Source organism: Gnatocerus cornutus, chromosome 4 (genome assembly GCF_029298725.1).
Source record: "Gnatocerus cornutus isolate USDA-ARS CGAHR chromosome 4, icGnaCorn1.1, whole genome shotgun sequence".
Classification (NCBI taxonomy): Eukaryota; Metazoa; Arthropoda; class Insecta; order Coleoptera; family Tenebrionidae; genus Gnatocerus; species Gnatocerus cornutus.
This window is the reverse complement of record NC_142236.1, coordinates 6,529,071-6,542,149: the sequence shown is the minus strand read 5'-3', so window position 1 is coordinate 6,542,149 and position 13,079 is coordinate 6,529,071. Positions and strand designations below refer to the sequence as shown.

The 13,079-nt window shown below is 32.2% G+C and overlaps 3 protein-coding genes across 3 annotated transcripts; all 3 read left to right on the top strand.

The window, feature by feature from the left end:
- The first annotated feature begins 458 nt into the window (after positions 1-458).
- On the top strand, positions 459-2,053 carry LOC148176260 (UDP-glycosyltransferase UGT5-like). Its single transcript, XM_088034415.1, has 2 exons — positions 459-1,724; positions 1,773-2,053. The coding sequence occupies exons 1-2, from the start codon at positions 481-483 to the stop codon at positions 2,044-2,046; spliced, it is 1,518 nt and encodes a 505-aa protein (XP_087890541.1). The 5' UTR covers positions 459-480; the 3' UTR covers positions 2,047-2,053.
- Positions 2,054-4,887: 2,834 nt separating this feature from the next.
- On the top strand, positions 4,888-5,475 carry LOC148176259 (protein atonal-like). The gene has a single exon (XM_088034422.1). The coding sequence runs from the start codon at positions 4,942-4,944 to the stop codon at positions 5,284-5,286; it is 345 nt and encodes a 114-aa protein (XP_087890548.1). The 5' UTR covers positions 4,888-4,941; the 3' UTR covers positions 5,287-5,475.
- Positions 5,476-9,863: 4,388 nt separating this feature from the next.
- On the top strand, positions 9,864-10,876 carry LOC148176258 (surfeit locus protein 6 homolog). Its single transcript, XM_088034168.1, has 2 exons — positions 9,864-10,057; positions 10,104-10,876. The coding sequence occupies exons 1-2, from the start codon at positions 9,940-9,942 to the stop codon at positions 10,832-10,834; spliced, it is 849 nt and encodes a 282-aa protein (XP_087890294.1). The 5' UTR covers positions 9,864-9,939; the 3' UTR covers positions 10,835-10,876.
- The last annotated feature ends 2,203 nt before the right edge of the window (positions 10,877-13,079 follow it).

Below are 13,079 nucleotides of genomic sequence, written 5' to 3'. Positions count from 1 at the left end.
AGAAAAAATCCTAAACATTTAAACAAATTAAAACAGCTTAAAAAAAAATTCAAAAATAGAATTAATTAGATTTTTGAGAAATCTGAGGAATCGATTAAAAAATGCCAAAGAGTGAGTTGAGAGATAAATTCAGAGAAAAAAAGTACATGCAGCGAATCCAAAAATTCCATAAATGCCAAAACAAAAGAATTCCAAGAGTGCATTAGAAAATTCTATAAATTGTTTACTTTTATAAGCTCCCATAGGTTATCTACAAATTAGTTTACTCGTTCCGCAATCTTATCATTTTTCTTCGAATTTACTATTTGTAAGTAAGGGAAAAAACTGTTCCATTAATTACGTTTTTAATGAACAAAACTATCAATTATTTACATTTTATCTGGAAAATGTAACGTAGAACTCCAATTTGTTATAAGTAGTAGATAACATCTAAAATAAAAACGTCTAGCAGTGCACATTCACACCTTCTAAGTTTCTAAAATGTTGGTCGTGCTGGTCCTTCTCTTGGTCGATCGCGTGCTGTGTGCCCGAATTTTGGCCATGTTCCCCACAACCTCCATCAGCCACCAAATTGTTTTTCAACCCATTTGGAAGGAACTGTCTTTACGTGGCCACCAAGTCCTTGTCTTCACCCCTGACCCACTGAAAAATTCCAGTTTAACCAACTTAACGGAGATTGATATGAGCACCACGTACAACATATGGAGAGGATTTAATATTATCGACAAAGTCTCAAAAGATAGGCATACTATAGAAACAACAATGTTTGCTCTAAACAAAGAAGGAGAAATCGTAGAAGAACATTTAAAACGTTTGACGGAAATGCTCACAAAATCAATGGAATTCGATTTGTTGCTTCTAGAAACTTTACACCCTTTGTTGTATAGTGTGGGGTGTAAATTTAAAGTACCTATAATAGGAGTGTCGTCTTTTGGAGTTTTTATGCAAACGCACGAAGCTGTGGGCAATCCAATCCATCCACTTGTAAGTTTCGATATTTTTTCCAACGTTATGGGTGAGATGGGACTGTATGAAAAAATCTACCTTTTGACATATAACATTTGGTACCGCTTGGTCTATCACTGGTCACTTTTACCCAGAAGTGATAAGATCGCTAAGTTGTACTGGGGGGACCATTGCCCATATCTTGGTACTCTCGAGCGTAACGTCAGTCTTATTTTGATGAACACCAATCCGGTACTACACGGAGTGCGACCCCTCGTTTCCAACGTGATCGAGATGGGACAAATGCATATTTGTACCAAGAAACCATTACCAAAATATCTTCAGTCGTACCTCGATTCCTGTAGCAATGGTTGTGTGTATCTGAGTTTTGGTACCAACGTCATGAGCTCAAATCTGCCTCCAACCACTAGAAAGATAATCGTGGAAGCCTTGTCCGAACTTCCTTACAACTTCTTATGGAAATGGGAAGAAGACACTTTTCCAGACAAACCGGGAAATGTTTTAATTTCGAAGTGGTTTCCACAGCAGGATGTTCTTGGGCACCCAAATCTTCGAGCATTTGTAACCCAAGGAGGATTACAGTCTGCAGAAGAAGCAATTTCTAACGGAGTTCCGATAATTGGAGTTCCTTTTATTGCGGACCAACCGGCCAATGTGATGAGACTGGTCAAACTTGGTCTTGGGAAAAGTCTTAATTATGTAACCATGACCAAAGAGGAGGTCAAAAAAACTATCGTTGAAGTTGTTGAAAACTCAAAGTAAGAATTAACTCACTAGTGTGTTCTTCCACTTATTTATTTTTCTAGGTATAGAGAAAACGTAAGGGAACTGCAAGATGTTTTTTCTGATCAACCAATGACCGGTTTGGAAAAGTCCATTTGGTGGATTGAATACGTTTTAAGGCACAATGGAGCAGAGCATTTGAGAAGTCCAGCGGCTGATTTGTCTTGGTTTGAATTCTTTCTGCTGGATATTATTGGTTTGTTGATTCTTTTTCTAGCAGTTGTTTTGTTCTTAGTAAGATGGCTTAAGAAACAAATCCTTAATTTTTTAAATAAACGTAAGTTAAAAACTCTTTAAGAAAAGACTTTTCTTAATTGTTTCAATTTTGTAGTCAAGAAAATTTTGCATGGTCAAAACGATCTAAATGGGCGAATAAAACCGAAAGAAATGTTTCATAAAAGTGACTCATTTAAAAAGAGAAATTAAAAAAAAACTAAGTATTACAAAAGAGAAGAATACTTAAAAAAAACTTAAAAAATTTAAAAAAACCTAAAAATTAGTAAAGCAGAATTTGAACTGTTTGATTCAACGTAGTCTCTTAATTTACATTAAATGTTTTTTTTTACATTCGGTCGATCCATTCTTTTATTTTTTATTTTACATTTTCTGCTCTAAAGTTGATTTTTGAGATTCTGTTCCATACTTTCTCAATTCTCTTTCAGATTTTGATTTAGACATCAGTCTATTTTTGAACTATTATTGTACTATTGACCACGAGCAGTGGCAGCTGATTATTAAAAGTTGTATAGCTAAGATAAAATGTTTAGGAAAAAAAAAACGCCACTGGTCTAAGTCTGATTTACATTATGGGAATTAGGGTAAAAATCCTTGACGAGGAAAAAATCGTTCACATTTCGGTGTCGCCAATAGTATTCTAAATTCTTATATTCTCAACCTTCTTCGGATTCTTAAAATTTTTGGATCCTTTCTTCACTTTCTTTAATTTCTTTAATGAATCTTAAATTTTTACTTTAAATTATTCTGGTTAATCAAAGTCTCTTTAAAATGTGTTTTTCGACTATTAAAATTCTTCATAAGATTCATAAACATTAATCTTTTGTATTTACTTTACCTCTTTACTCTTTTCAATTTCTAAAATTTTTGAAGAAATTCTTTTTTTATTATTCTTTCTTTACTTGAAAATTTTTGATATCTGTGTTTTGATTCTATTATTGTTATCTCCTTAAATTCTTAAAATTCTTCAAACTATTCTATAATATCAAACTATATATCCTTTGTAATATTTCTTTCGTATCTTACTTTAGATTATTTAAAATATTTTAAAATTGCTACAAATTTGTCAAACTTATCAGCGTCTCTCTTTATACTCAATCCTTAGATTCTCGTTTTACTTATTTAAATTTCTAGAGATTTTCAAAAATATATTTCTTCTTTACTTTCTTTAAATTCTTTTGTTCTTTACATTCTTCTAATGCTTTCGACTCTCTATTTTGATTCCATTTTTAGGTTTTTCTTTTCAAAAAAAAATTTTTCAATTCTTCCTCCCGATTTTCAGATTCATTAGAATTTCTCTTCCAAATCTTAACTTCACGTTATTCCGGTTAAAAATTCATTTAGAATTGTTCAAATCCTTCGGATTTATCAGCATCTCTCTTTTGTGTCTATTTTTCGATTTTCTATTTATCTTATTCGTTTTAATCTTATGAATTATATCTTCTTATAGAATTTTTCTTTCTTTACTTTCTTTCAATTCTGCTTTTCATTACTTTCATCGAATTTCTTAAGATTTCTGTTGTGATTTTATTATTGTGTTCTCTCCTTAAATTCTCAAAAATTTTCGAGCTCTTCAGATTCTTTATAATATTTCTTCTAAATCATATTTATTTTTGAATTTTTTTAGACTTTTCAAATTCTTCAAAATTATTAACGCCCCTCTTCAGAATTCAGATTCTATTTTTACTTACATATCGCAATTTCTTTGAATTTTGAAAAATTTTTTTGTCGATTTCTTCTTTACATTCTTAAAATTATTGTTTTTATTGGTTTGTTTAAAGGTCTCGGATTCTCTGTTTTAATTCTTTTATTAAGTTTTCTTCTTAAATTCAAGAAATTATTCAAACTCTTCAGTTTCTTTGTAACATCTCATCAGAATGTTACTTTAGATTATACTTATACTAGATTATATAGTCTTCAACTTTAAGATTTCTTTTTTGAATTCTTAAAATTCTTTAGATTCATGCGCGTCTTTTTTAGACTTTTAGATTTTTTGATTCTTTATTTACCTTTCCCAATTTCTTGAGATTCATGTAAATTTTTTCTTTGATTCATTCTTCACTTTCTTCAAATTCTACTTTTCCCTCGTTCTTTCAAATTTCTATTATTAAGTTCTCTTCTTAGATTCTCGAAATTCTTCAGACTTTTTAGATTTTCTTCTTAAAATCTTTAAATATTTCGAATTCTTCGTCTCTCTTCTGATCCTTTCTTTATATTCTTCGTGTAGGTATGTATCTACTTTAAAGTCTTTTCTGAATTCTCTCTCGTTTCTTCAAATTCTTCATTCTTTATTAAAATTCTTTAAAATTTTCAGATTTTTAAGTCGATTATCTCTAACTTCCTCAAGTTTTTTGACATTTCTTCTTTTTTAATACACTTATTTTCTTTAAATTTTAAATTCTTCAGATTCTATAAACTTTTCGCGTTTAGTAAGTACTTTTTTTTTAATTTTCTTGCTTTTATTGTTAGATTATTTCAGTAGATTTTTCAAACTGTGAGGTTTTTCTTCTTATTATTACTATTATTACTTTTGTTTAGTTCTGCCTGTGCTTTTAACATACGTCGGCTTCTTGCTCGAAAACTGCCAAATCTCTAAATTATTTAGTTTTCATATGCGAAAACTGATGCGATAGTGTTAGATACGACATGCTATCGTTTCCCAAAGCCAATTACGATTAAATTTTTTTAGATTATTGCTTCAATGTGTATATTTAAAACTGCACTTTCATCCCATATCGAAATGTTTTCGTCCCAACCGTCATCGAAATTACCTCTTCTCCTAAAATCGTAATTTCGTCCCTAACCACATGTTCACCCTCCCCCTCCCCGCGTCAACCCCCGCCCTCGCCATCCCATTGGCCGTCCGGCACGCGCTCAGGGGCGGGGGCGCCCTTAAAAACCCCAACGTCCACACCGAGCGCCAAACGTCCGTCTTCTCGTAACAAGTGTGAATCGGTGATGGAATCCTCCGAGTTCGGTTATCTCTACATGTTGACACCTCAACAAACCAGTGACTGGTCCACCACCTCTTACGACTCGTACTCAGAAGAGAGCACCAGTCCAGAGCCCGGAAACAGAAGTAAAAGTCGTGTGACACCTCTCGTCCTCCGGAAGAGGAGATTAGCGGCCAACGCGAGAGAGCGCAGAAGGATGCAGAATCTGAACCAGGCGTTTGATCGGCTGAGGACTTTCTTACCGCAGTTGGGACAAGACAGGCAGCTGAGCAAGTACGAGACTCTTCAGATGGCTCAGACGTACATCACGGCGCTGTACGACCTCCTAGACAACAGAGCACAGAATTGAAGAAGAAGTGTTAGACGTGCGGGATGCCAAAGGTGTAAATATTGTTTGTAGATACTGTTGATTAGTTCTTAAGATGTCACCATTCAGTATTGTAGTAGTAGCTAGAGCTGTGACCAAACTAAATTATGTGCCAATTGTGTAAGTTAGTCTTAAGTGCTCAATTTTGATCCAAATAAATTTTTACTATTATTCGAGTGTTTCCTTTCCCATGCCGCATTCTAGTTTCCGGATGTGAGTCCTTCACAAAGGACCCAATTCCGGTTTTTCGGTATCCCCATAACTACCCCATTGTGAACAGGTAAGTAAACCTTTTAATTATTTTTTTACTCGCCTGCGAGGGTGCGAAATCGGGGTTCGCCGTGGAGACTTCAACGCTGCGTCACAACAGAAACGACGCAAAAATGCACTCCGCCTCTGGAAATCTTGAAAGCAATTATGTACAGTCCCCCGGGGCGCCCATAGTGACAAAACCGCGGCCCCCGAAATTACCCAAAACCGCTCATAATTGAATCCCAATGAATGTTAAGCAGCTTTCGCTTTTTTCTCACTCACACGCAACTCCTCGCCCCGAGTCCCAACAAATAGTCGAAATTTTGTAAGTGCAGCCCTAAAAGTGTGCAATAACTGCATTTTTGAATAATTCCAAGCTGTCATGTTCGGAATAGTCTCAAGGGCTCTTGCAAGTCACGGCATGCGCAATTAACCAATTTTTCTTTGAACCGTGAAAATCTAACGAGAATCGATTGGATTTTTGTGTAAAAATCATTAAGTTGCGTGCTGAGGATGGATTGAAAAAACGCAGGTACAAGAAATCCCAAATTCAATTGGGGTTTTTCGGGAAAAAAACGGCTAGTTAGCGCTACCGAATAAGAGAGGAAAAAATTGGGATGTTTGCTAGATAAGGGTTTAATGCGGAAAAAATGATACGGTGGCATCGGCGGTAACAAGGTTAAGTTGAAAGAAATAACAGTGTTATAGGCGTGGAGGTGTGAGATTTGCGTGTCTTGTTTAGTTTCCGTTGGAGCGAAAGAGTTTTTGTAGAGGCTTGATGATGTTTAGATTAGGTTGAGTTCATATTGTACTACTTGGAAAAAATTCTTCGAGTATGAGGGTTTTCACACTAGCTCGTTATTAACAGGGACGTAATGAGGGGGTTTTGGTTTTGCCATTTACGAGCTCGTTTTATTCAATTTTGGCATCCTTTTGGTGTTCTCGAGAATTCTTAAGTTAAAAACGTTGTTTACCTAATCTCAATTTTTCCTTTTAGTTTTGATCTAAATGTTAATGTCTCTTAATCACAATCTCAATTTTAATTATATTCTTAGTTTTCCTCTTAATTAAATCTTTAATTCCGATTAAATTCTTAACATCTTGTTGAAGTTTCATGTGACTGTTTTACGGCCAAGCAAATGTATCTAAGCAATCGTCAAATTATTTGCGAGATTAAACTAATTTCAATTACATTATTGTATAAATCGGTCCGTAATAACTTAATTTCGTTTTTATAGTTAAAATCGGATCTCAATTTTAGTTGAGAATCGCGAATTTCAATTTTAGTCATTATTGAGACTACACTTTTAATTTAAGTTAACTTAACTTAACTTAACTCTTAACTGCAATGATATGTAGGTGTCTCAATAAAAGTTTAAGTTAATCTTACGATTAATTTATTCTCAATTTAATTTAATTAATTTTGGTCCTGTAATCTCACTTTTATAGTTCAAATTAGTCTCAGTTTTTCACTATTGAAACCAATCTCAATTTTAGTTAAGACTTGCATTAAAATTGAGACTGTAGATTTAATTTTATTCTCACTCTTGACAGAAATGTCAACTTTAATCAATATTTCTCTCTTTACAGTAGTCAATTTCAATTTTTGATTATCTCAATATTAGTTTTAATCTCAGTTTTACTTATAATTAATAGTTATCATGTATACTTGTTTTTATAGTAAAGTTCAATCTCAGTTTTAGTTGAGACTCACATTTAAATTAAAAATTAAGACTCTAAATTTAATTCTATTCTCACTTTCAACATATATGTCAACTTTAGTTAATATTAAGATTTCAAACTTTATTTAATTTGTAATCTCAACTACAATCTCAATGTATCTCAATATTTTTATAGTTAAAATTAGTCTCAAATTTTTATTATTAGAACGTATCTCAATTTTAGTTGAAACTTACATGAAAAATTAAAACTGTAGATTTAATTTTATTCTCACTTTCGACAAAAATGTCAACTTTAGTCAATATTTCACTTTTAACTAAGTTATCTTAACTGCAATCTTAATCTCAATCCCAGTTTCTGTTGATCTCAATATAATTTTATTCTCAGATAATCTTGTTTTTATAGTCAAGATCAATTTCAGTTTCTTATCATTATATGAAATCTCAGTTTTGTTTGAGACTCACATTAAAAATTAAGACTGTTTAATTTTATTCTCAGCTTCAACATGTCAACTTAGATCAATCTCAAGATTTTTAACTTTATTTAATTTATAATCTCAACTGTTATCTTAATGTATCTCAATCAGAGTTCCAGTCTGTTTTAATACTAATTTGATTTTCAGTTGCACTCTCAATATTATAATCTCATTTTTAGTCAAAATCAGTCTCAGTTTGTTATTATCGAAACGAATCTCTATTTTAGTTGAGACTTCATTTAAAATTGCAAATATTTATTTAATTAATTACATTCTCATTTCACTTTCATTCTTAATATTAGTCGAATAATTTCATTCTTACAACAAAAATAGATCTCAATAGATTTTCATTATTAAAACGATTCTCAATTTTGTTAAGACACAATCAAATTTGAAACTATACATTTAATGTTTTTTTGCTTTACTTTCAAAAGGAATGTCAACTTTAGTCAAAATTGAGACCTCACTCTTAATTTAAGTCATAATCTCAACCGGAATATTAATGTATCTCAAACACAGTTACACTCAGATTCCATATTTATTTAATTTTTAAATCCACTTTCAATAATGGTTCTAATATCTCATATTTATATTTTAAATCATTTTCACTTTCGCATTTTTTAAACAAATCTCAATTGTAGTTAAGACTCAATTACAAAATTAAGACTGTAGATTTAATTTTATTCTCACTCTTAACGTAAATGTCAACTTTAGTCCATACATATTAAAATTTCACTTTTAACTTGAGTCATAATCTAAACCGAAATCTCAATGAATCTCAATAAAAGTTTCTGTTAGTTTTAATATTAATTTTAATTTCTTTTTCTTTCTTAATTTTGGTCTTATAATCCAATTTTTTTATGGTTAAAATCACTCTCAGTTTCTTGATATTTAAACAAATCTCAATTTTAGTTGAGACATACATTTAAAATTGAAAGTGTAAATTTACTTTTATCACTCTTTCAACAGAAATGTAAATTTTAGTCAAGATTGACACTTTACTCTTAATTTAATAGATAATTTCAACTGCAATTTGAATGTATCTCAATCGCAGTTTAAATTACTCTCCATATTAATTTTATTTTTTGCTTTATTTTTAATATTTATCTTAAAATCTCATTATTATATCTAAAATTATTCTTATTTTTTAAAACGGATCTCAGTTTTAGTTAAAACTCATTTTTAAAATGAAATCAAAAATTTAATTTTATTCTCAATTTCAACAGATATGTCAACTTTAATAAAGATTAAAACTTTACTCTTAATTTAAATCATAATCTAAATTAAATTTTTAATGTGTCTCAATCACAGTTATAGTCAGTCTCAAAATTAAATTTATTTTAAGTTTTAGTCTTAAAATTAATCCCATAATCTCATTTTTATAGTCAGAATTGGTTTCACTCTCTCATTTTTGAAACGAATCTCAATTGTAGTTGAGAGTCATATTCAAAATTGAGATTTAGATTTAGTTTTATTTTCAATTTTATTTTTAATATTGGTTCTAAAATTACATTTTTATATCCATTCTTACTCTCTTTTTCATTTTTATATCAAATCTCACTTTTAGTTGAGACCTACATCTAAAACTGAGAGTGAATATTTTAATTAATTTAATTTTTATCCCTAATTTCATATGTCAACGTAAGTTCATATTGAGACTGCAGTCTTAATTTAGGTCATGTCAATTACAATCTTAATTTATCTCAATCCCAGTTTCAGTAAGTCTCAATGTAAATTTTATTCTGTTTTAATCTTAATTTTGACGAGTAATCTCAATTTTTATTAGACTCATTAAAAATTAATACTTAAAATTTAAATTTTATTGAATCACAATTTTCTCAATTGTAGGCTCGACCTATTGTCTCAATTTCAATTTTAATTTCTAACTCAATCTCAGTTTCACATTTTGAATATCGCGCCAAAGAAAAAGTTCAAAGCTAAGCCAATCGAAACTGGTGGTAGGCAAGCAACGACACACCGCCGTTTAATTAGTTGCCTGTATTACCAAAGAATAACTTTATTTGCCTAATCAAATAATTAAAAATACAATTAATTTTCCTCGTAATTACTACAATTTTACACACTTCTAACATCAGTTTTTCCGAATTAATTAATTTCATATAACCCCAGTCCCCGGTCGCTGTCATCTGTCACCTGTCATTCTTATTTTTTGAGGTTATGTCACCTGTCACTGCCATGTGTTTTACTCCCCTGTAAACAAACCCAAAATGCAACTAACTAAAACAAAACGGACTTTCGACGCCCGAAAAGTCGAGGAAACTCTTAGGACTGAAAACAAATTCGCCGCCGATTTATTCTCAATTTTATCTCTCCCCACAAGAAATGGTAAGTAATCCACTTTTATTTAACACGTTCTGATGAGATTCTCCAGAGGAAAGCGCCGACGAAGAGGAGGAATTGGAGTCCTCAAATCCGAAACTCCCGAAACAGAATGACAAAACCCGTGCACAGTCCCTCAGTGAGCTCCAGGAGCGTCTCCACGCCATCACCAGCAAGAAGAAGTTAACCTACAAAGACAAACTCGCGAGGAAAAACCTCAAGAATAGACTGAAGAAGAAGAATAAACAGGATGAGCGCAACGCGGAGATGAAGATAAAGCGTGCTGAGAAACTTGTGAAAAATGATCCGGAAATTGTTAAACCAGCAAAACCTGTTTTTAACAGTGAGGGGAAAATGGTGTTCTCTAAGTTTGATTTTACGAATTTGGGCACAAAGAAGGAAAAGAAACAGGAGAAGGATCCTAAAAAGTTGTTGAAACGGTTAGAAGACCAGAAGGAGAAGTTGGAAGAACTGGAGGAGGAAGGGAATGTGGCTGAAGTTGTGGAAGTTAAGGAGAAGACGGCGTGGAAGAACGCGATGGCTAAAGCAGAAGGGAAGAAAGTTAAAGATGATGTTGGATTATTGAAGAAGACTGTACACAAACAGGAACAGAAGAAGAGGGCTAGTAAGAAGAAATGGGAGAAGAGGCAGGAGAATGTAGAGAAGGGGAAAAAGGAAAGGCAGGATAAGAGGACGGCGAATATTGAGAAGAGGAAGAAGGAGAAGAAGGTGAAGAAGATGAAACGGGCGGTGAAGAAAGGGAAGGTCATTCCTGGATTTTAGTTAGTTTAGTTGTATTAATAAATCTTCTTTTGGTTTCTTAAATTCTCAGTTTTATTATACAAACAATCTCAGATTCAAATTTTATTCAAAACTCAGTTGAAGTTCTAATGATAGTCTTAATATCTGTCTCAGCTTTCTAATGTATGACATGATTTTGAGTTTCTTCCTTTGTTTCAGAGAAAATCTCAACCTCGGTTACAATTTTAATTTCATCTATTTCTCAGGATTAGTCCAATGTCATTTTATATCCATTTTAATGTGACTCTTAAGTCTCAATGTTGGTTTTGGACTGTCTCAGGTGTAATTTCACTTTTGGTTGTAGTCTCAATCTCACTTTTCAGTGTTTTAATCTCAGTTTTGGTTGTAGTTTCAATCTCACTTTTAAGTGTTTTAATCTCAGTTTTGGTTGTAGTCTTATCTTACTTTTGAGTGTTTTAATCTCAGTTTCGGTTGTAGTTTCGATCTCAGTTTTAATTGTTTTAATCTGTTTTGGTTATGTCTCAATCTCACTTTTGAGTGTTTTAATCTCAGTTTTGGTTATAGTCTCAATCTTACTTTTGAGTGTTTTAATCTCGGTTTCGCTTGTAGTTTAAATCTCAGTTTTGATTGTTTTAATCTGTTTTGGTTGTAGTTTCAATCTCACTTTTGAGTGATTTAATCTCAGTTTTGGTTGTAGTTTTAATCTCACTTTTAAGTGTTTTAATCTCAGTTTTGGTTGTAGTCTCAATCTCACTTTTCAGTGTTTTAATCTCAGTTTTAGTTGTAGTCTCAATCTCAGTTTCGGTTATAGTCTCAATCTCAGAAGATTATTGGTTGTATCTCAGTGTCACTTTTGGTTGTAGTCTCAATCTCACTTTTGGTTGTAGTCTCAATCTTACTTTTGGTTGTCTCGATCTCAATTCCAGTTATAGTCTCAATATTTGACTCTGATACTAATTTAAGACTTAATTTGAATTTCTTTCTTTGTCTCAGGTAAAATCTTAATATTGCTCAGGATTAGTCATATCAATGTTATTTCATATCCATTTTAGTGGCGCTCTTAAGTCTCAATGTTGGTCTTGGGCTGTCTCAGGTGTAGTCTTAATCTCAGTTTTGCTTGTATCTCAATGTCCCTTTTGGTTGTAGTCTCAAACTCACTTTTGGTTGTAGTCTCAGTTTCACTTTTGGTTGTTTCAATTTCAGGTTTGATTGTAGCCTCAATCTCAAATTTGGTTGTAATCTCAATCTTACTTTTGATTGTAGCCTCAGTCTTACTTTTAGTTGTCTCAATCTCAGTTTTGGTTGTAGTTTTAATCTCAGTTTTAATTGTTTTAATCTTTTTTTTTGGTTGTAGTCTCAATCTCACTTTTCAATGTTTTAATCTCAGTTTTAGTTGTAGTTTCAATCTCAGTTTCGGGCGTAGTCTCAATCTCAGAGGATTGGTTGTATCTCAGTGTCACTTTTGGTTGTAGTCTCAAACTCACTTTTGGTTGTAGTCTCAGTCTCACTTTTGGTTGTTTCAATTTCAGGCTTGATTGTAGCCTCAATCTCAAATTGGGTTGTAATCTCAATTTTACTTTTGATTGTAGCCTCAGTCTTACTTTTAGTTGTCTCAATCTCAGTTTTGGTTGTAGTTTCAATCTCAGTTTTAATTGTTTTAATCTTTTTTTTTTGTTGTAGTCTCAATCTCACTTTTCAATGTTTTAATCTCAGTTTTAGTTGTAGTTTCAATCTCAGTTTCGGGCGTAGTCTCAATCTCAGAGGATTGGTTGTATCTCAGTGTCACTTTTGGTTGTCTCGATCTCAATTCCAGTTATAGTCTCAATATTTGACTCTGATACTAATTTAAGACATAATTTGAATTTCTTTCTTTGTCTCAGGTAAAATCTCAATTTTTTATTGCTCAGGATTAGTCTTATCAATGTTATTTCATATCCATTTTAGTGGCGCTCTTAAGTCTCAATGTTGGTCTTGGGCTGTCTCAGATGTAGTCATAAGCTCAGTTTTGGGTGTATCTCAGTGTCACTTTTGGTTGTAGTCTCAAACTCACTTTTGGTTGTAGTCTCAGTCTCACTTTTGGTTGTTTCAATTTCAGGCTTGATTGTAGCCTCAATCTCAAATTGGGTTGTAATCTCAATTTTACTTTTGATTGTAGCCTCAGTCTTACTTTTAGTTGTCTCAATCTCAGTTTTGGTTGTAGTTTCAATCTCAGTTTTAATTGTTTTAATCTTTTTTTTTGGTTGTAGTCTCAATCTCACTTTTCAAT

Excerpts from the sequence above, each read along its gene's own strand:
- LOC148176258 (XM_088034168.1), top strand. The coding sequence starts at position 9,940 with ATGCAACTAACTAAAACAAAACGGACTTTCGACGCCCGAAAAGTCGAG. Across the intron at positions 10,058-10,103 it reads ATCTCTCCCCACAAGAAATG|AGGAAAGCGCCGACGAAGAG; the intron begins GTAAGTAATCCA and ends GAGATTCTCCAG.
- LOC148176260 (XM_088034415.1), top strand. The coding sequence starts at position 481 with ATGTTGGTCGTGCTGGTCCTTCTCTTGGTCGATCGCGTGCTGTGTGCC. Across the intron at positions 1,725-1,772 it reads GAAGTTGTTGAAAACTCAAA|GTATAGAGAAAACGTAAGGG; the intron begins GTAAGAATTAAC and ends TTATTTTTCTAG.
- LOC148176259 (XM_088034422.1), top strand. The coding sequence starts at position 4,942 with ATGGAATCCTCCGAGTTCGGTTATCTCTACATGTTGACACCTCAACAA.